This window comes from Halictus rubicundus, chromosome 18 (assembly GCF_050948215.1).
Source record: "Halictus rubicundus isolate RS-2024b chromosome 18, iyHalRubi1_principal, whole genome shotgun sequence".
In the NCBI taxonomy this organism is placed as follows: Eukaryota; Metazoa; Arthropoda; class Insecta; order Hymenoptera; family Halictidae; genus Halictus; species Halictus rubicundus.
In genome coordinates this window covers 4,678,987-4,701,982 of record NC_135166.1, presented here as the reverse complement: position 1 = coordinate 4,701,982, position 22,996 = coordinate 4,678,987, and the positions used below count along the sequence as shown (strand labels likewise).

General features: G+C 41.2%; 1 protein-coding gene and 1 long non-coding RNA gene across 2 annotated transcripts in view; both read left to right on the top strand.

Annotated features, from left to right (window-relative positions):
* Nucleotides 1–22,996, top strand: part of LOC143362780 (uncharacterized) — a 136,014-nt gene that overhangs the window by 102,951 nt on the left and 10,067 nt on the right. The window lies entirely within an intron of this gene.
* The window catches only part of Cah1 (carbonic anhydrase 1), a 48,108-nt gene that overhangs the window by 16,412 nt on the left and 8,700 nt on the right, over nt 1–22,996 (top strand). The window contains exons 2-4 of the mRNA XM_076803194.1: nt 5,848–6,048; nt 13,444–13,565; nt 18,768–18,863. Of these exons, the coding sequence (XP_076659309.1) occupies nt 5,848–6,048; nt 13,444–13,565; nt 18,768–18,863 (419 nt within the window). The remainder of the gene's footprint in view (nt 1–5,847; nt 6,049–13,443; nt 13,566–18,767; nt 18,864–22,996) is intronic.

Genomic DNA, 22,996 nt, shown 5'->3' with positions numbered 1-22,996 from the left:
CATTTTCATGGAAACTTCCTCAATTATGTTCCACCGTCGCGGAACTAGTTCTTGATTGACCTTTAACGTAATCAAACTTTTATACGTAATAGGGCTTTTTGCGGTAATTATTTACAATGACCTTGAAGTATGCTGTTCAGGTCATGAGTCTGAACAACTTTGTCCTACACGTGTTACCGCCGGACGACCTTCGTTTCCGAGATATTTGCAAAAATTTGTTGCTACTGTGCAGAGTTTGTTGTTTAACCTAGAACACGACCTAACCAAGCGATTTTAATGACCTTGAAATATGTTATTGAGGTCGTCAATCTGAACAATTTTTTTCCTGTACATGTTACCGCCGGACGACCTTCGTTTCCGAGATATTTGCAAATAACTGTTGTTACTGCACACAGTCCGTTTTCTCACCTATATCACGACCTAACCTAGCGATTTTAATTACCTTGAAACATGTTATTGAGGTCCTTGGTTCGCGAGATATTTACAGAGAACTGTTGGGATGACTATAGCAAACTCTACCTTTTCCCAATGACCAAATTTGCTGTTTAGGGCAGGGGTGATCCTATCCAGACCTAACCTATATCTAACCAAGATTCTTTTCAAATAGCTATAGTAACCTAACCCTCCGTGATCTTTTGCAACTCCAAGAAAATACTTAACCTAACTAAAGTTTGTATAGACATTTCGAACGAATTTTGGTTACATCCGGTTTAGGTTTTTGGGAAGCGCGGTCGCATTCTGTCGAGGTAGCACGATAGTTTTGAACGGAAGATCAACATAAGGAGTGGGGGAAAAATTAAAATTAGGGGGAATCCCCGATTTGGAACGGGCTAATAGTTTTGCTATGAGTTAGCGGTCTTCTACGCGACCGGTATTATGTTACACTCCTCGGCGACCAAGGTCACTCGAACCTTGGAACTCCTCTCGGTGTATCTCCCAGGGCAATGGAGATAGTTCTGGGACTTTTATCGGCTAGATATTTCGGACATATATAGAGTAACCACTGTATGTACGTAACATGTTAACCAACGATACTTCTCGTTGCACTTCAAGGTCGGATACTTTCCGTCACCTCGCGTGATCGCACTTTTGAACGGTTACGCAGCCACCGACGGAATTTTTGTTCCTGTCAATTTAACATTAATGCAGCTAATATCCTCGTCTGGCGGAAAAGGATGATCGCGGATCCCGGCATCATCGTCCGTGATACAACTTCCCGGGGAAAAATCGGACGGTCGCGAGAGTCCCTGAAGGTGTATAAAACGATTCCGGTGCACTCGAACGCGTCAGGGTCGATCGAATAGACCCGTGAGACACTTCGTAAATTAATGGCGTGCGACGATCGTAAGTCGCGCGGCGCGCATAATCGCGGTTGCGTCGCGCGATTATGTCACCGTATCACGTGCTGCTGCTGGTCGCTCGCAGCTGTGAGCATGCGAGAGCTCTGAGCTCGTGAGCCGTGATCCACGCCCGCGGCTCTCGAAACGCCTCGGAGCGGCCCGTTGCCCCGATAAAGGAACGTCGCGTCGTCTGCACGGGACAGCTGTATTTCTCTCGTCTGTGGGCGCGCGCAGATAACGCGAGCACGTTTCCCATCGAGTAAACACTAGCTTTTTCATAGTTTCCACGGATCATCAGTTATCCTACGATCTCGTTTCGAAAAAGAAACCAACGAGACACCACGGAAAAACTGATTGTTCAATCGAGGAAAAGCGGGACCTTCAACTTCTAAACGGCGCGGAAAGAAGTAATATTACTATTCTTCAGAGTAATACTTTGTTGGCACAATGTTGGCACAATCTTGGCACAATGTTGGCTCAATGTTGGCTCAATGTTGGCTCAATGTTGGCTCAATGTTGGCTCAATGTTGGCACAATGTTGGCACAATGTTGGCATAGTAGAGAAAATTGACGGCGTGGAAAGGAGCAATATTACTATTCTTGAGAGTAATACTTTGTTGGCACAATGTTGGCACAATGTTGGCTCAATGTTGGCACAATGTTGGCTCAATGTGGGCTCAATGTTGGCTCAATGTTGGCTCAATGTTGGCACAATGTTGGCATAGTAGAGAAAATTGACGGCGTGGAAAGAAGTAATATTACTATTCTTGAGAGTAATACTTTGTTGGCTCAATGTTGGCACAATGTTGGCACAATGTTGCCTCAATGTTGGCACAATGTTGGCATAGTAGAGAAAATTGACGGCGCGGAAAGAAGTAATATTACTATTCTTGAGAGTAATACTTTGTTGGCACAATGTTGGCAAAATGATGGCACAATGTTGGTACAATGTTGGCACAATGTTGGCTCAATGTTGGCTCAATGTTGGCTCAATGTTGGCTCAATGTTGGCTCAATGTTGGCATAGTAGAGAAAATTGACGGCGTGGAAAGAAGTAATATTACTATTCTTGAGAGTAAGACTTTGTTGGCACAATGTTGGCATAGTAGAGAAAATTGACGGCGCGGAAAGAAGTAATATTACTATTCTTGAGAGTAATACTTTGTTGGCACAATGTTGGCACAATGTTGCCTCAATGTTGCCTCAATGTTGGCACAATGTTGGCATAGTAGAGAAAATTGACGGCGTGGAAAGAAGTAATATTACTATTCTTGAGAGTAATACTTTGTTGGCACAATGTTGGCACAATGTTGCCTCAATGTTGGCACAATGTTGGCATAGTAGAGAAAATTGACTGCGCGGAAAGAAGTAATATTACTATTCTTGAGAGTAATACTTTGTTGGCACAATGTTGGCTCAATGTTGGCACAATGTTGGCTCAATGTTGGCTCAATGTTGGCTCAATGTTGGCATACTAGAGAAAATTGCAAGAAATGAAAAGTACAACTGTTGAAGTTACGCAATTCTACAACCGGAGGGCTAATTTTCTCGAAAACAAAGTCTTTTCTGAATAATTCTGTCTGTGGAATCATCCCCGTTCCAGGCCTGAAATAAAATGTGTCGAGACGTTATGCTGATTTTGTATCTTGTTTGTCTAGCAACTTGCCGGCTTTAACTTGCAAGATGTCAACAAACGGTGATAATTTGAACTAGATTTACATATCTTCAAAACAATTTCGAAACGGGCTGATAACGAACTGTAGATATCTCCGAGTATTATTTCAAATTATCCAGCATGATTTGGCGCAATACCAAACACTGGCATATAAACCACGTTTGAAATTCGAAACGGTCTTCTGGCTACAGGACCGGAAAGAGAAGAGGCCGGTGAACATTTTTTTCCCACGATTTAGACATCCTCGCATAACACCGCGAGCGTTACAACTCTTTCGCGACGTTCGAACAAAACGCACCGGAGCGTGTCGAGTTTAAAGTGATCTAACGCAACTCGTTTATGATAACGTGTGACGTGAACTCGATTCGTTCGACGCGCGCTGCACAGCTGGCCGCTTCTATAAAGTATGTGGAATTAACGGGGGATTGTAACACAAAAATGAATAAACAAATTGAATCATTTTTTTTTACATAAACCGAAGGTACATCTCAAAAACGTGTTCCCGAAGTCTAAAATTATAAAGAACGAAGACTGTACAGCTACGAGATTTCGAACGCATTTGATAAAAATTGCAACATTTTATTAGTTCCTAATTGACATTAGAAGTGCAATAACAACTGTACACGAGAAAAATTGTTGCACGGTAAGCCTAACAATCGTTATTCGTTTAGCTATACCAAAAGGCGACGGATAATAAATAGACAAATGGATTTTTCCGCAAAATAAAAAATTCCTAGCTGAATTGCAACTAACTGGAGCGAAATAGTAATTTATTTTCTTTCTTAGTCTGTTTTACAGGTTGGAAATAATATAATCAAATTATTCTAATGTTTTTTACTCTCTTAAATTGCACGTATTAAATTTTTGTTATAAATGCATAAAATCCGCTGTCGTCTAGTGACAAATAATTGAAGCATGATCTTCAAACTGATCGCTCACCGGTACGTTCACCCTAATTAACGGAGACACACAAATTTCGTCCAGCTTTTTGCGACTCGGGCCCGCCGTACGATTTGTCAAATGATGTTTCACCGGCGCGCGATAGCATCTTACGGATTCGACGTCGATTGCCGTCGATTTCCTGGAACATCGTTAGAAAATGGGGTTAGACCATTAAAACTAATGGAAACGCGACGATCTCGCGATAAATTCATCGGTCACGCGTGCCCACCACGGGTAATCGCGTATTCTCCCAGCGGGCTCTCGAGAGGACATGATCCACGCGCCGAACTGCCAAAAAGATCGCCGTATCGCGATAATGAATGTTTGATCGCGCCCGGTTTTCATCCATCGCCGACGGAGATCACGATCGAAGGACATCGACAATGTTTCGGAAGTGTACCCCTGGTTAATTCGTCGTTATCGGTCCGCGGATTAATCATACTTATCATTATCAAACGCATCGATCGTCGTACGCTAAAAGCTTATTGACCCAGACGAGATATCGTTCGATTTGATAATCGAACACGATGACACACAAAACGAGTAAGTAGTATAGTCGGAATCGAAGGAAATTAGCTTTACCATTAGTACACTTATAGTGATAGACTCATGCCATTTCATGCGGGGTGAAATCATTTATTAATGTTTCGCACTAAAATTCTACTATTTCGAGGGGAACGGGATTCTATGTTAATGGTTTTTTTTAATGGGACCATTAGCTTTACCATTAGTACACTTATAGTGATAGACTCATGCCATTTCATGCGGGGTGAAATTATTTATTAATGTTTCGCACTAAAATTCTACTATTTCGAGGGGAACGGGATTCTATGTTAATGGTTTTCTTTTAATGGGACCATGTGCAGTCTTTACTCGATATATGTCGCAAATGTCTAGCCGATACAAGTCCCAGAACTATCCCCACTTGCCGCGGGCTATACCCCGTTCAGTGTATCAAAGCTTAGTATCTTCTAGCCGATACTTGTCACTGGGTAGACCCGTGTCGTGGACATGTATCGAGTAGATTTTGGAACACACACCAATTGTAACTCGGTACATATTGACTTGTTTGCTATTCATTTTCGAGTGTAGGAACAGTATTGATTCCGATAATCGGGTTAATCAATCGGCCGACTTAAGTCGTTTTTGTTATCACGTGCGCGAGTCACGTGCGGTCGTGTAGGTGTACGAAGTTTTGTTCGTTGCGACACGCGATTCCGATATTGTTCACGATAAACGTCGCGCGCGTTACGAACGGAAGCGTGTGAAGCGTCTCTCGAGTCTTACGGTCTTTTCTCCATTCTTCCGTCGCGAATTGAATTCCACCGACGAGTCTGTTGAGCAATCGTGTAAACCGAAATCTTGGATTCAAGTTTGTTCACACAGACGACCCAAAATAGTTACGGGTTCTCCGCGAGTCTGGCCGCGCGAGAATTGATAAGGATTTTGTGATAAGGCCACCATCCGGATAGCTATGCAGTAAAAAGATTACGAGGGCAATCGAGACGCGGCGATTGCGATACGCGATACGTGTAAAAAATACGGATAACGTGGAATTAGCAAGTGTGTATATATGCTTACGCAATTCTCCTCGCGAGCACAGATTAAGTAATTTCATTCAACGATTACACCCGGCGAGATACACTTCTCCTTCGATCTAAGACGATAAACACGGCCCGGCTTTCGACGTATTGCGGATGAGGGTACCTGCGTTCGGCTTGACGTTGTTCTCGAGTGACATACTCTCGCGTTCTGGCCCTGAACGGTGTCTCGACTATTTCAAAAAGAAAAAGAATGGGATAGAGATTCTCGCACGGCATTTAACTAGGCGTTAACGAGCGAATTAAGGGCCTGTTAATTTAATTAAATCGGTTGTTTCCGTTTGTTGCAGGACCGAGCACGTGGGTGACAAAGTTCCCAATGGCTGCCGGCTCGCGACAGAGTCCGGTCAACATCGAAACCGATCGGGTCGAGTCCGACCACGAGGCACTGATCAACAAACCCTTGCGATGGAAGTATCCGGCCACCGCTTCCCGGAAGCTCGTTAATCCAGGTTATTGCTGGCGCGTGGATACCGCCGGCGAGGGCACTTGTAAGTTCACGATCATTTTCCAGACTTCCATCGCCCGCTCAATTTTCCGCTGCACGTGGAATCTCGACGATTTCCTCTCCTAGCTAATAACAAGCACAGTAATGTCCCGACACAGGCCATCTGTCCCAATTACTGTGCCACTAAGCTAACTCGTTATTTCGTGAATTAACTCGTGAATTATTTCATTTCAATCTGATCTGTTCAAAATTGATATTCGCGATATCTACGATATCGACATATGGACATATAGCGAGTAGACATGTGTGTTTACACTCCCCTAGCCGATGTATGTCTCTGGGTAGCCCCGTGTTGTGGACAAGTATCGAATAAACACATATGTTGTGGACGTATATCGTATTTCACTGGTTTTTTTAGAAAAATAGGCGGGCTCGGTAGTGGGGACAAAAATACTATTACACTGCATACTTCAGCCAACATATGGCAAAATTGTGCGTCTTTTATTGGGGAATCCAGCTGCGCAAGCGGATTTTAAATATGTTAATTTTATTTTTTTAGTTTGTTTTATTTGAGAACGTAAGTCTCCATTGGGAGTGATAAAGCTGTACATTTGGGTTAGCATAAGGTCTAACATACATTAGGTTGGTACGACAGCTTAAAAAATAACGCTTCCTGTGAGTTTTTCCATGTATTCATCGTTACAGATGTTACAATAATGTCTCGCTGATGTAGAATTTTGGAAAATGGATCGCGTCTAGTAATTTGACCTTCTGTAATCAGTTTGGAAATATTCTCGCATATTTATGTCCTCCAAATGTTTACATTTGAAGAGAAAGTTATTGTAATTTGAATTTTTCGGCAAACCGGTGGCGCTAACGGTGAGAATTGTTAATGGATTGTTAATTGTTTGATTCGGAACGATTAAAAATTATTGCCACAGGTATAATAATACAGGTTACTGTCAACGACCGCTGCAAATGGCATAGGCGTTTTATGGCACGGCCGACGTTTGACCCACTCGCGGTCGTAAGACTTTTATTAACAGTAGAACTACTAGACACGTCAAAATTACGGGTTCCAAAATTTCATATATTCCTTCTGGAGGGGTCAAATGCAGATAAAAATACTTCGTGCAACAAAGCCCGGCCGAGCAGCTTTTACAATGCCATCGGTTTTTTTTTTGTTTTGATAGTTCGCAGGTGTTTCTGCGTGACAATTGTTCTTAACGTCAATTTTCTGAGCGTCCTGTACGGAAACCGTGGAGTCACGATTGATTTCTTTGAAACTGTGCACGGCCAAAGCATTAATTGTTTTTCCTCTTAGCTCCAGTTCATTCCAGTCCGGTTCAGCTCCAATTTATTCCAGTTCAATTCTCCAGATATGCTTCTTCAAAGGCCAGAGACTATACTCCGGGCTGACCGGCCTCAATTTTTACAAATGTCCAGAAGCTTGCAATTAGCAATTGCAATCCGTTGATCGAAACGTAGACATCTCGACTACTGGTATTTTCATCTTTATAAGTTACAAATTATAACAATGCCATCTTAACAAAATAGTTCTTCCTTCTAGTTCGTATTATTAACAGTTAATAAGACAAATGACCAGTTCTAGACTATTTCTTTTACAATTATCGAAATTATAAAGATGCATCAGAAATGATTTAATAAATGTCATTCGTAGAGCACATAGTACAATAAGAAAGTCTAAATAAATTTGTCATTTTTAGAAGGCACCCTGTACCACATGATGCACAAACAAATAAATTTGTCGAATAACCTCAACAAACACCCTATTTGTCCTCGTGGATGCATATTTACAATCTGGAAAAACGTAAATCAAAAAACTCTCAACTTTAAACACGCATAACTTTTGAACCAGTGAGTTCCTCACATTAAAAGTTAGACTTTTGGAATTTTCTCGTCAAGATCTACAAGATTACATAAAAAGAAGTTGAACATTTCTGGTTTGCCAAGCTAAAGTTTAACCAATATTAGAACCCGTCACTTTGATCGATGGGTCCCGGACACCCTAGTGCTGAAATAGAAGTAAATATTTACTAAAGATTATTTCTTGTCATACAGTTCTCCTTAGGCTACTCGTCACTCTAATTCCAGATCACAGATATCGCTGATACACGTCGTGGCGAAGGGGGTAAAATTTGACCGGCTTATGGGGATTCACTTTGATGTCTCGCAAGACGAAATACCGGCTTGTCGGATTTTCAGCTCTTCTATTTAGGTGAACCACCTCCTAACGATGTCGGAAATGGACGATTAGAGCAACGTTTCGTGACCCACTCGTGCAACCAATTAGCTTCGGCTCGCGGTTAATACTAAAATCCACTTTGAACGGTTCGAGATCAAGCCCGGACGATTTTCGCAGACAGTATCTTCTCTCGTTGTTAACGATCGGTACAACCTGCAAAATATACACACGTAATTGATCACTCACACGTCATGTATTCCCATTCAGTCAATTCTAGACAATTTACCAGATCAAAAAAATCTGGTTCTTTTCGTTGAAAAGAGAGGTTAACGGGGTCATTTGAAGTAACTTTTTCCTTTACGAAAACGTTCTCCGCGGCTTTGTTTAGGAGTTATTAACGAAAAACACGGGCCAATCAGAGCGCGGCTACAGCGGAGGAATTCCGACGCGCGACGCTGGGATTGGCCGAGCCGGAATCCGTGCGCTGTGATTGGTCCGTGTTTTTCGTTAATAACTCCGTAACGAAGCCGCGGAGAACATTTTCGCAAAGGAAAAAGTTACTTCAAATGACCCCAGGAACAACCTCCTGGTATTAAAAAATTTTTTGGACACCCTCTATAACGTACATGACGAGCTAAATGACTTCTCGATCTATCGAGTCAATTCTAATGCGATCAATAGAACGCGGATCTGTATGCAAAATAAACATTGCGTACTTTCATTGCAAGAAACTAATCTTCATAAATTGAAAGTGGTATAAACCGCACTGGCTCGTTTCTGTTATAAACATTTAAGTCCTGCAACTGGACATCGATCTTCCGTGTAACTATGCAGAAAATGAATTTTCTTTCAATTTTATATCGAACTCTTTCAAACCTTGTGCCCTATCATTTTTTGCTGATATTCACGCTCTATAAGCGTATCAGATTTTTCGTCATCCTACGAAATTGGATATCGGTGTCCTTGAAATGAATAGTAGGATTTTTTTACTACGTCCATGATGGCTCAAATGTCCGGAAGAAAAATAGATCTTTGAATATTGGTATCGTCGTTGTGCCAATACAGATTAGATTACGTCTTCCGATCAGGATATTATGAAACGCGGAAAGAGGATCCATAAAAAATCATTGACATTGGCCGAGCCGAAATCCGTCAGCTGCAGTCGCGCTCTGATTGGTCCGTGGTTTTTTCCGTAATAACTCCTTAACAAAACCGCATGGAACAATTTCGGAAAGGAAAGAGTTACTTCGAATGACCTCAGGAATCACCCCACTCGAGGAAGTACATTTTTGGGACACCCTGTATATATTAAGTTTTATAAGAACAGGATATCTTTCAAAATTTTGTTCCCATTTGCTGATTCTTCATTTAATACCAGAATACATTTTTTCACCTTTTTTGTTAAATTATCAGAAAGAACTAAAACATCGTGGTGTCCAATTAGTGAATCCTACAAAAGAATCACGTAGTTAATGTCGTTCATAAGAAAAGTTACATGATTTAAAAAAAGGAAATTTTACAGGTAGAGCCATTTGAAAATTACCTTTTGCAAATTTTTTCTCTTATTGTATATGAACCAACTTAGAGATGCAAAATAATTTGTTGTTATTTAGATACTAGGTTAATTGTCATGTGCATTAGTACTAAAGTATACCACAATTTGTTAATACTAAAGTTCTAAAGTATAGCATAGTTTACGATATGAAGCGAGCTTCTTAACAAATTTTCCACGCGTTTTCGCCGAAAATAAATTCCGAGAGCACGGATCGAGACTGTTGTCCCGTCCCGTCGGATCGATCCGCGGAAAAGGATCGATAATCCGAAACGATTTCTCGTCGAAAGGCGGCCCTCTCTTCCCACGAAATCTCTCGAACGACCCGGGGAGACATATTTGCATTCGCGGCCGATCTGCAATTCAATGCTGCCGATCGCAATCGTTCTTCCCTGGGTATTCGCCTCGGACTTTGAGGTAACGAACGAGTTCTTAGTCTCGCATTTAAATGCACGAACGAGCCGCACGACACGACGCGTTTCTTAACCCCGAAACCACGCTCTTTCTCCACCCTCCTCCGCGCAACGATCGCGCGAAATAATATCCGCGTCGAGCGGGGTCTTTGTGCCCCGGCGCGGCGCGCCGGAATGTAATTGATCTGCTCGTTTCAAGAACAAAACAAATACCGACATCTCATTTCTGCCGTAGAGAGTATCGCGCTTCGAAACAAAACCAGCCAGCAATTTGCTGCGAATTTGCCACCAGAACATGTCGACGAATTCCGACCCGTCTGTCTCCGCATTAGGCTCGGTACTTTGCAGGCGTAATTCCTTGCCAAATCCGTGCCAAATCCGTGCCAAACCTTGCCCTAGTGAAGAGGGCAGCTCGGTCGCGCTGAGAGCGGACATAACCTTGCTCTAAGAGGAAATATCGGAGTAAATCTTGCTGTAGGAGGGAAAACGGAATTAAGTTATTGAATATATGTGACACTTAGAATTTTATGATTTAAAAGTGTAAACAAAATTCCATTTTTCTAACTACAGCGAGCTTCACTCCGATTTTGCCCGATATTTACTCTCAGGGCAAGGTCTTAGAGCGACCGACCTGCCCTCTTTGCGAATGCAAGGTTTGGCATGGATTTGGCATGGAACTGCGCCTGGAAACTTTGCACTCGAAGACTCGAAATTTGTCGACAAGTTTCGGCGATAAATTCGTAGCAAATAGGGTCCAAATTCTGCTCCAAGTAAGGTTTTGATGTAGTCGTCGATAGAAGTCGTTCGATATAATTTCGAATAACATAAAATCTCGGATAAAATTTGTCCGAGATAATTATAAAATAAAATTACGCGTTTGAAAAGTGGCCAGGTCTGCGGGAAATACTGAATGGGAAATTGGGGAGAACAGCATGACCTCGATTCTTGTCCGCACTTTCGGTCCGGACCGGTGGAACGAGCGAGGTTCTACTGCACTCCGGATCATTTCTAAAGGGTAGACGCAAATCCGAAACGAACACTTTCGTTTCGAGCTCCTGGGTATTAGCGGGCCTTCGTTGCGTGGAGATTCAATATTTGATCAATTTCGTTGAACACGACCCTTCCATTAGGGTCGTAGTAAGTACCGGAAAGCCCAATGAGAGCCGATGATCGCGTAATCGGTGGCGGCGCGGCGCGGCGGGACAGGTCGGGTCGGGTCGGGCCGGGCCGGGCCGAGCTGATTGTGAGCTCAGACGGGCTCGCTGGCTTCTGGCCTGCGAGCGTGTTTTTCGCCGAACGCTTCGACAGCGGTTTCGTGCCGGTTAAAGGAGGCTATTACCTTCGCGGTGTGCTCTCGAAACGGGGACGACCGTGCCGTGACGCATTATGCGTGCTCATATGTGGCGGGAACGGAGCGTTTACATGACAGAAATAGAGCAGAATTTCAGGGAATCGATGGAACGATAACCGAGCCTCGCGATATACCGTGGCCCGTTTTCTTCTCTCTCTCTCCCTCTCTCATTCTCCTTTTTTCTTTTTTATTAACGATGACAAATCGCTCCTGACAAACACCTGCACACTTATTTCCCACCAGCCGTCATCTGGGATCGACTTGGTTTGAGTTTAGAACAATCTGAGCCGGCGAAGCTGGCAGCGACTTTGTGTGTAAACAAAACACTGTACGGCAACTAAGACCTCGCCACTTAAAACAGAAGAGGCACACACATGGTAAACAAACATACGCACGGTTCGTACAAACATAAGATCGACCGAATGATTTCCTTGTCGAACGAGCCGTGAACATTGTTCCGATGACGGCGGCCATCGAGGAGTCATTTGTTGGGTGAGACTAAAAACTTCAAATCTATATTTCCTTCGTTGATTAAACAGTTTTTTAACGTCTGTGCGAGCGTTTGATTTGCAAAATTTTTGTAACAAAAAAGTATGCTCACTTTCTCACCCGTTGCATAGTTTAAAAAATTTTTTTGAGATAGACGAACAGTGGATTCCGAAATTGGGTGGTTCAAGCTTTAAAATGAGACCAGAACGAATATTCTACGACGGTTTTTCATGAAGCTACGACATTTTGGAAATGGGCAATTTTTTAACAAAATGATCGTTCGCACGTCAGTTTTGTTCCGATATAGGGCGATGGCCCGGTACAGGCATTCGTCGTATTTCGGATGGTGGTATTTACAGCGTTTACTCGATATATGTCGCGAATATCTAGCCGATAAAAATCCCATAATCGTGGGCAGTGTATCAAAGAATAATTGCTGGTAGGCTGCTTCTTACAATTATTAGTTTTCAAGGGAACATTTGTCTCGCGATAGAGTTTTACTGAAAATCACACAGACACAACTTCTGATCGAGGGGTGACCCACTTAACGAGTTAAGACCAATCTTAAGACTAACGCATCAACAGCAGCGACTCTAATTTCAGTGGATTTTGTCTGGAATGTTCATTGACTCCGACTTGGCTCCAATAAATCAACGCTCCCCTTTCTCTCGTTCCCCTCACCCGCCTGTTCCTTTTTCTTTTGTACCGTTAATACCAGTGAATCAGCCTTTGCCGGCTATGATCTTGTTATGGCCCCAGTATCGTTCACGCAATTCGGCTAATCAAGCGTATCCTGTAATTCAACGACAGTCAAACGATCCGCGTGCGTCCTGCGACCCTCCCGGGAACACGATATTGTTCTTATTTGTAAATTAGGCATTCCTTCCTCCTCCTCCTCACCCCCCCCCCCCCCGGGTCATGTACATTTCACGTCAGCGTTGGTAACGTACCGAGGTAACGACTATCGATCATTAACACTAGAACTACCGATCCCTAAACGTGACTTAGACTTATCCTTTTATAATAACAGCAAGATTGAATTTGCTCAGGTTTCATACGATTTTCATGGTAACATGTACTCCAAAGAAGAGATATATTAAAAATTTTCTCGTGAAAACATTTTCTTAATTTCACTAATCGTTAAAGAAGAAAGCATCCACCAGTCATTTTGACTGAAAATTATTGCTGAAATGAAACAATATTTTTTTCCGGTAATTGTTGAATAAAGTGAAAATATCTTTTTAGTGGTTGTTCAGCAACACCTTGACTTTGCTTTCATATTTTTTCGATATTTAACATTTCAAAATGGCGACATTGTTGTCCATCAACAAAAACAAGAAGTGTATGCAGAATAAAAATGAAAGATAAGAACAACGAATGTGAAAGATACTAGTTGTAGTCAAATGATCATTATCTTTTGTTTACAGTTCTAACCGGTGGACCCCTGATCGATGATGTTTACAAACTCGAGCAGTACCATTGTCATTGGGGGTGCAGTGACTCCAGGGGTTCGGAACACACTGTCGACGGACAAGCGTTCGCAGGAGAGGTTTGTGCCGTTTTAATTAGTAATTATTTAACGAAATAATGTATAGTAAGAACTGACAATTCCTGTGCTTTGGTTGAGATAACAATTTTTTATTAATTGAAATAATCCTGAGAGTGGGGCATAAACAGAATTTTAAAAAAATTTTATAAAGTAAATAAGAGCCACCCTAATAGGCACCTGTCGTGTACAGTCTCTGGGAAAACAATTTTCCTTGTACGAGAGCCAAGATAGATGGAAAATGTTCTGCTCTCGCCAATCAAAGAACTTTCGATAGAAATGAGGTAGAGCGATGAAATTTTTTTTAAATTAAAGCTGAAACTTTGTAGAATATGGGAAAAATAAGGAGATTATTACCATCCAATCATTTCAACGAAAAAATGATTTCTTTAGTTTTTGTCGCAAAAATCTATTTTTTGCAAAATCCTGAGGTCGTAGACAAATTTTGAGACCAGATTTGAAATCAGCGTGAAAAAATCTATGGGAAATGATGTATAGCATGTTAAAAAAAAGAATTTTCCGCGCGTGGTATTGGAAAAACTAAAATTTTCTTGAATTTGTGCGCGTTTAACGAATTTTCTCGAGGTTAAAAAACGTTCGTACCACAATCTATCTATTTTTCCCATATTCTACAAAGTTGCAGCTTTAATTTAAAATAAATTTCATCGCTCTACCTCATTCCTATCGAAAGTTCTTTGATTTTGAATCGGATTTCGTCCAAATTGCCCACTGTGCGCCGTGGAACAATGGCGCTCGAGGTTCCGAGCACGGTTTAAATGTGAGGAGCGTGCTCTTAAACGACTTTAAAAGGACGAACGCGGGATAGGCGATTAACCGGGTTCTCTGACATTCGTGGTCGACCGCGGGTTCGCCGTAGATCGTTAATAATTCACTCTCGCGGAGCATGATCCGCGTCACGATCCACCATAGTCTTCGCGAGCTCGAGCCGCCATCGGCCTTGCCCGAGCGAGCGTTCTTCGCTTCAGAAGTTGAATCACTTCTACCGGAACGCATCCACGATTCCGCTTCGGTCGTTTATCTCTCGTTCTTGGACGGCCAAAATATATTAGCTTCTTTTTTTTCCCCCGGAGATAATAATCATCGCTAATTTGCCGCAACAATAACATCACGGTGAATGCCGAGCGAATTTTATGCGTTTCACGCGAGTTTCACCTGTTTCATTCATAGAAGCGATCAGCGTTAAACGACCTAGAAACATTTAAACAACAGTTACACCGTTTGCGGTGCCGTAACAATTGTTCGTTCTAGGCGGAACAAAATTATAAATTGTTCTGACCCAAGGGTCCCTGTTCCATAGGTCCCTCGTTTCTCTTCTTTACCCATGAAATTGAAAAATAGTATATTTATTGCATGTTTATTGGAATGTCGCTTTTTAGCAGTAAATATTCAACTAGAAAGACTTTGGCGGCAGACATGCGACAAAATGACAAAGGCCAAAGTGTATAAAATTTTGCAAAACACAAATGGTTTAACCAGACCAAGTTGTCGTGACTTGAAGCATCTTCTTTCGTAGAACCGACTATAGAATTTTAAATTAAATATTATACAATTGCGAAGACTGCAGAGCCTATTGCAAAATAAAAGTTGTTTGCATTCATTGCAAGACGTGGAAACGAGATAGGAATTTATTTCTCTCTTCGGTGGTTTTATTTTAAATTAAATGTATACAATTGCGAAAACCTTCGTTATTATTAGACCGCACAGCCTAATGCAAAATAAAAATTGTTTGCATTCATTGCAAGACGTGGAATCGAGATAAGAATTTATTTCTCTCTTCGGAGGTTTTATTTTAAATTAAATATATACAATTGCGAAATCCTTCGTTATTATTAGATAACTTAATATAATATTAATGCAATATAAAAATGGTTTGCATTCATTGCAAGACGTGGCAACTAAATAGGAATTTATTTCTCTCTTCGGTGATTTTATTAAATCACGAGAAGTGTGTTGATATTATTAAATTCTTTTGATCGTTCCACTGTTTGAAATTGCACTCGCTTGTTTTTAACAAAACGCATAATTCTATAAACGCATAAAATCCGCAATCCAGCTATTATGTTTATGATCTGAAATGTTATAAAACGTTTTCAAATTGGGAACGAAAATCGGAAGACTCTCGGAGAAGACGGTGCGAAAAATTGCGTCGAAACAAGATCCTGAAAGCGAAGACGAAAATAGTAAACAGTGAACGAGAAACAAGGAGTGACTGTGTGCGAAACTATTCAGAAGGCAAAACACTCGGAAAACGGGGGGAAGCGATTATGATAATTGGCGCTCCTATTGAGGTGAACACTTGTATGGAAATTGTAATTGAATTATGTAACAATGCGCCTAGGCATTCTGAACGTTTTCGAACAACGCAGTCTAAGTTAAGCATTCCTGACAGGCCTTCGTTTCTAATATACTTCTCCGACCAGCTCCAACACATGGAAATCAGCCAGCCGAAGTTTTCCGACTTCGCCGACCATAAAAATAGAGAAATGCCGCTCGCGTCGAATGGACCTTTTTATTCTCCTCGCACATCTCTAAGAGACGTTTATTGAATTTGAAATTGAATTTGAAATCCATCGATAGCTTATCCAAAGAAAATACTTTGTGTCAATTTTCAACCCTATATGTCGACATGGGGAGGTAACAATGGGGTAACAAAGAAAATCATATTTCCCGTAATTCCCCTTATCCCCTTCGCTTGAAAATTCTGAAAAAAATCAGGCATATTTTAGCTATTATACTGTACATCCATGAATTTTTTCAGAATTTTTAGCTTCGAAACCGAATTTTAAAAAATAAAATACGTACAGTAAAGACTTGGTCTAAGCCCAATCCTCGGGTCCGTGACATAGATCGTTTAGGGCTAGATACAGTTCAAATTATATCGTGTTTGGTGTCATTTTAATCAGAAAAATGCCACGAATAAGTTGGCGAAAGTCCCATGAAAAAATAATGAAAAATAAAGAAGTTTTTCAATTGGATTAGTATGGCCCCCAGTGGAGGGGATAACCGACTAAGATCGCGTAGCTCCGTTCGGCTTAGATCGAGACTTTACTGTGGAAGCCAGTTGGCGTTGTGCTTCTTGTTTATCTTCTACTCTTCGACTGAATATAAAAATAGTCGAAAGAATACGTGAAATAATTGCTATGGCATCTACCGCGTCCGCAGTTTGCATTCGATTTCCACGCACGTTTTTCTTTCGCTGTTCGATGCGCCTGGAACGCACTTCGAATTCGTGCATAAATCAGAGATAACTGGAGAAAAAACTCTTTCCCGTCGCGTGATGAACGCGCATTTCGAAGCGATTGCTCAAGTAATACTCAGCTTGTGTATGTATGTATGTATGTATGTAGCGAAACACATTGTGAAATTCTACATTAATGAGAGGCGACTGTCAACGGAAAATGTGATAAATAGCCTTTACGTCCTGAACCATCGACTCGTTAATTATTACTAGATTTTTATGCAAAATGAAAGTTGTCTGTATTAATTGCAACGTACAGGAGTTGCGTAGACACTTACACAGTACATGCCCCCACAGTAATTGGGTCCCTTACCCTAGTCCATAGAAAAGTATGCATATAAATAGTTTCTAATTTTTGTTACAACTTTTTCTTAAATTTGAAGATTTTCTTGAATGTTATTCAAATATTGAATGTATATTTTTCAAATATTGGATTCTCATGTTTTTAATATTTACTTTATATTTCTTAAATATCTAGTTTTATATCCTTTGAATATTTACTTTATATTATATTTTTTAAATATCTAGTTTATATTCTCTGGACTATTTAGCTTATATTTTTTAAATATCTAGTTTATATTCTCCGAATATTTAGCAATTTCTTGTACATGTGCACAATATTTAGATCCAATATTTTTCTCATATGAAGAAGTGACTTGAAAAATATTTTTCCAATATTTGGAAAGATATTTATCCAATATTTTTGTGCTACCAGGGCTATTTGTTTCTGTTTCTTGCAATTGATGCAGAAAGTGATTTTTTCGCTTAAAAATCCACGATAATAATAATGGTCTAATAATCACCGTAGAAAATCCATGTTAACACCAAGTTTTCGAGGCTATATCCCAGCTGTGCGTCAGTTGATTCCGAGTTTGTTCTGCCAATGACGTGCTCTAATCACGAGTGTAATCACGAGCTTGCGAAACATCTTTCACGCGGGACTGTTTGTGCAACCTGTTAGACGACCGACTTAACAATCCACGGAACAATATGCTTTCTTTCTTTCTCGATCGCATCGCGCCTTCGACGAATAGATCGCTGAAGTATAGTTTCCAATCATTAACGTTCATTACGCTTATTACCAGCGGCCATTGTCTCGTGTGGTGACGCAACAGGAGAATTTTGATAGTACAGTACTTTCTCTCCATAGTTCGTTATAAAGTATGTTATATGAAATTACATAGTTGCAACGTTGTACGTATTTATTAATAAAAGTGTTAACGGAAAACACGGACCAATCAGAGCGCGGCTATAGCGAAAGGATTCCGCTGTTGCCGCGCTCTGATTGGTCCGTGTCTTTCATTAATAACTCCTTAACAAAGCCGAGGCCGGACATTTTCGGTAAGGGAAAAGTTAGTTCGAATGATCTCAGGAACCATCCCTCTCAAGGTTTGCCGACATTTTTGGGACACCCTGTACGACCAACTTAGAAATATAAAATAATTTGTTGTTATTTAGATACTGGGTCAATTCTCATGTACATTAGAAGAACCAAATTTCTATTCGTCTTCCATTTCTTAAAATTAATGCAGACAATCTTTATTTCTAATTATAATTATAATGATTATGATCTTCTATGATGTGTCTAAATAATCGACCTCATAATCGACTGATAACATACCTCGTGGGGAAAGGAACCAAATTACTGTGGGGGTACCAATTATTGTGCCTATATTAATTAAAAAAAAAAGAGATTTATAACATATATAAATCAACTGATTTCAATGACAAAAATATAATGTCTCTCTTTTAATGTGCAATAAGCTTTAAAAATAAGTAGAATTCACATAGGCACAGTGATTGGTACCACCCGAAAGAAAATTGAAAAAAAAAGGATTAGAACTTTAGCACACACACCTAATAATATTTTATAGATGTAGAAATTTCAGTAATTATTCGTGATATTTTTTTTTTCTCTAAATGTCTCTTCGCCTCTTCTGTTGCAGTTGCATCTAGTGCATTGGAACACCAGCAAGTACAAAACGTTCGCCAAAGCAGCGAAAGCGCCCGATGGCCTCGCGGTTCTCGGTGTTTTTCTGAAGGTCAGTAATCACTCGATTGCCTCCTGCAGTTTCCTGGATCCGAGATTTTTTCATTCGCTTCACCTAGTTCAGTATCAACTACACATTAGTCACGCGTTCCTCCTCGTTCCTCGAACAGAACGAATTTAAAAGGCCAGATTGCTCGCCGCCGCGTTATCTTCTCGACACGATAACTATCTTTTCCGAGAGGCGTAGAACTTGTATTACACAGTAAGTGGCAGTTGAATCACTCACTAGTAGCTGGTGCTTAGAATCAAGCCGTGCTATAATTAACTACAAGCGTACGGACGAAGTACTGTTACAGTTAATTGAAAGTCGTACGAACTATTTCGAAAGCACAGTAAAGTCTCGATCTAAGCCGAAAAGAGCTACACGATCTTAGTCGCTTCGCCTATATACCTCGCGAGGGGCCGAGAAGCTCGCGCACTAATAATCCAATTATTAAATTCATCAACCTATTTGTGGCATTTTTTAGTGGTTTAATTGACGGTATATAGATATAGAATATAGTATAGAAGAATAATAATCTCAAAGACTATTTGCCTCGGACAGACCCGTGTTACTCCTGTTCTGGACATGCATCGTGTAGGGGACGTTTACGATTCCAGCATTGTTCCTGGGCGACCGAGGCCTCTAGAGCTTCGCTGTCCTTTTATTATAGTACCCGATATATGTCCCTGGCTAGACCCGTGTTGTGGACATATATCGAATAACCACTGTAGCAGTCCTACACGATCTATATCGCAGCACGAACCCGAGGATTGGGCTTAGAGCGAGACTTTACTGTAATCGTACTGCGACCTCCAATATGCATCTCTCTCTTAACAACATCAAACTCATAAATAAGTTATTTAACTCGTGTTTCATTGTGTACAGGAAAGCAAAGAAATATTCAAACATCGATTTTTCATTTTATTAAGTACAATGCGCTGGGCGTCTGCTTTTGTCGCGCCCTGATTGGTCCGTGCTTTTCGTCCAATAACTCCTCAATAAAGCCACGGAGAATATTTTCGCAAAGGAAAAAGTTACTTCGAATGACCTCGGGGAATCACGCATTTCAAGTTCAACATTTTTGAAACGCCCTGTATACAACCATTGAACTTGGAACGTGAATTCGATTTGAACGTATTCAAATACGACTTGGTATTCGACTGAACTCGTTTTGCGACTTAACTGTGTAAATTCGAAGTTGAACAATGAACTTTGATTTTCGATCGTCAAACTCTGTCTCCGACATTGACATTGGCATTATACGAGGGTCTCGCGGTCAATCTGTCACGATTACGAAACGATCAACTTGTGCCGGTTGGCATTGACAGTTTCTCCACTCGTGACACTAGGCGGCCGCCGCGCACGGGTCTCTCGGGTATTCTAATTCGTTTACGTACGGGGTGTTTATGTCCTTTCTACGGGTGCAGCAGCATGCCGATACACGCACATATTTATAGCGGGCATAAAGCTTTTACATAAGCCGGCATCAGCTCCGTAAGCAGAATCCGTAACAGTGTGTGACGCCGTTCGTTCCATCATCGGTTGATAGCATGGTTACGTAAGCCCCGGCGAGAACGCGAATCATTATCCGAGGTCTAGCAAGACGAGGTGAAATTCACTGTTGCCGCTTTTGATATCGGGAACGCCGAGGACGAACGGAGGAAATCATGCTCACGCGAGATCGAATCATTCTCTTCCGGTCACATCTCTCGTCAGCGTCCTACGCGGACAAAATGGATTTCCTCTCGCGAGAATTGTTCTGCTTTCGAACAATGAGGGAAATCCTCATCAATGATTCCTTTTCGTTTAAGGAATTTTTTTTTTGGAATTGGAATTTTTGCAATTTGAATTTTTGCAATTTGAATTTTGGCGGGTCCCGGTGAGCGCGGGGTTGGCATTGGCCGAGCCGAAAACCGTCCTCCATAGCCGCGCTCTGATTGGTCCGCGTTTTTCCTTAATAGGGTAAGTGTCCCCGTTACTGTGGGGGTACCAATTACTGTGCCTATATTAATTACTCTTATATTTTATATATAGAATATAGAATATAGAAAATAGAATATAGAATATAGAAAAAGAGACATATAACATCTATATTAGCTAATTTTAATGGAAAAATTTAACATCTCTTTTTTAATATTCGTTATGCTTTAAAAATAATTGGTACCCCCGCAGTAATTGGGTCCCTCACCCTAACTTCCTAACAAAGCCGCGGAGAACATTTTCGCACAGGAAAGAGTTACTTCGAATGACCTCTCGGGAACCTAACCTAAATGACCTAACGAAAAGTCACTATACCTAATGTAATTCCTGTCGCATGTGCGGAAACAATGGGCTGTGTAAAAATCATTCTTCCTGGTAGAAACTTTTGAATAAATTGACCGCAAAAGAATGCAGAATTGTTGAGAAACAAACGTGTATGTCTTGGACTACACGATTAACATTTTATTATCTAATCGTTGGCGTGTCAAATACACGTGCAAAAGAAAGAAACGAATCTGTTCGTACGAGACTCATTCCATTTAATACAATGTTTTTAATTAACCGGCAGCACGGTCGCGATGAAACAGTCAATTACTAAATAACATTACATCACGTGAACGACTATCGGAAGGAACAGCACGTGCAGGAAAAATGAATGTCGTCGCGTGAAAATCATTCTGTTTAATAGAGAATACATCAGCCGTAATTGCACGTGCGCTCGTGGACAAAAAATTGAACAAGGAATCTTAGATCGCGTGGACAACGCCGGGAAAACAGAATTGCCACGAATAATTTCCTGTTAATTGTTTCCGTTTCCACGCGGCTCGCCGATGAATTCAGCTTTTCTACGTCCTCGAGTCATCGCGAAGTCAACGGTTCGAGATTGCGCAATTGCGTTTCTCGGACATAAAAGTCTGGCCCACGCGAGTCGGAAGTAAACGCAGGCGACGCCATTCGAGCTCATAAAGTGCGATGCAATTCGAAAAAACAGCGTTGCACAATCGACCGGTGTCCATCATGTTGATAGGGTACGAGAATTCCGTCGAATTTGGAGCGATCGAATCGAATGATTGCGTATTATCATTTTTACGCGATGCATCATTCTATCGATGACACGCGATAGTGTCGCACCGCGTCGTTAGTTTGCCAGACACGAATGGAACGTGGGCCGGACAATTTTTCTTGTAATCGAGGAAATTGCGAGATGAGCCGTTTATTATTATAAAAGTGGGGATTGTAGAATACAGTGTCTACTCGATATATGTCCAAAACACGGGTCCAGCCACTGACATGTATCGGCTAGAATATACTATTCTTTGAGACTCTGCCGAACGTAGCCTCGGTCGCCGAGGAGTGTAAACGTACATGTCTGTACGATATATGTCCAAAATATGAGCTTGGCCAGGGACATATATCGGCTGGACGATACTATTTTTTATCTCACGAACTTTGGGGACCCTCGCGGAGTATACCCCGCAGCAGTGGGGATATTTCTGGGACTTTTACAGGCGAGATATTTGTGACATATATCGAGAAAAGACTGATGTCACAGTAAAATGACCCGGGGATGTGCTTAGATCGAGACTTTACTGTATCTATTCGGCCTGACTTGGTTCTTGAGTGTAAAGTTTATGGGTCCCATGAAGTTGTCCGGCAGGCCATAAAAAAGTATAGAACATGACTTACCTCTTCAAAAGAAGAGGAGGGGATTTATATCGAAAGAAAACTGTATACGCGAATAAGTGCCGTCGTTTTGTAACATAAAAGAGTATCAGACTAGCGCGATAAGAACGATAATTTATGAGATATTTGAAATTGTATAAATTATTTACTGTGGCGGAACTCCTGCTGGCAATGCGTCAACAATGTCAACACTTGGACAAATTATAATCTATGCGCATTCCCGGGTGACTGATGTGCATTGAACGATCGTTTGATAGCAGTGGGGTCGTTAATACCAATGACTGGCTGCATTCGACCGATTCATTGTGCAAAAGTTGTTCCACCGTTTACGATACAGTCTTATGGTAATTTTGCAACAAACTACGCGGAGTTTCGATTATCATTAAATCGGGGATAGTACTCATTGTGACATTTTCTTTCGTTTATCGATTCCGCGAGTACTTCAATATACAGATACTATATCTTCGAGTGACAGTAGA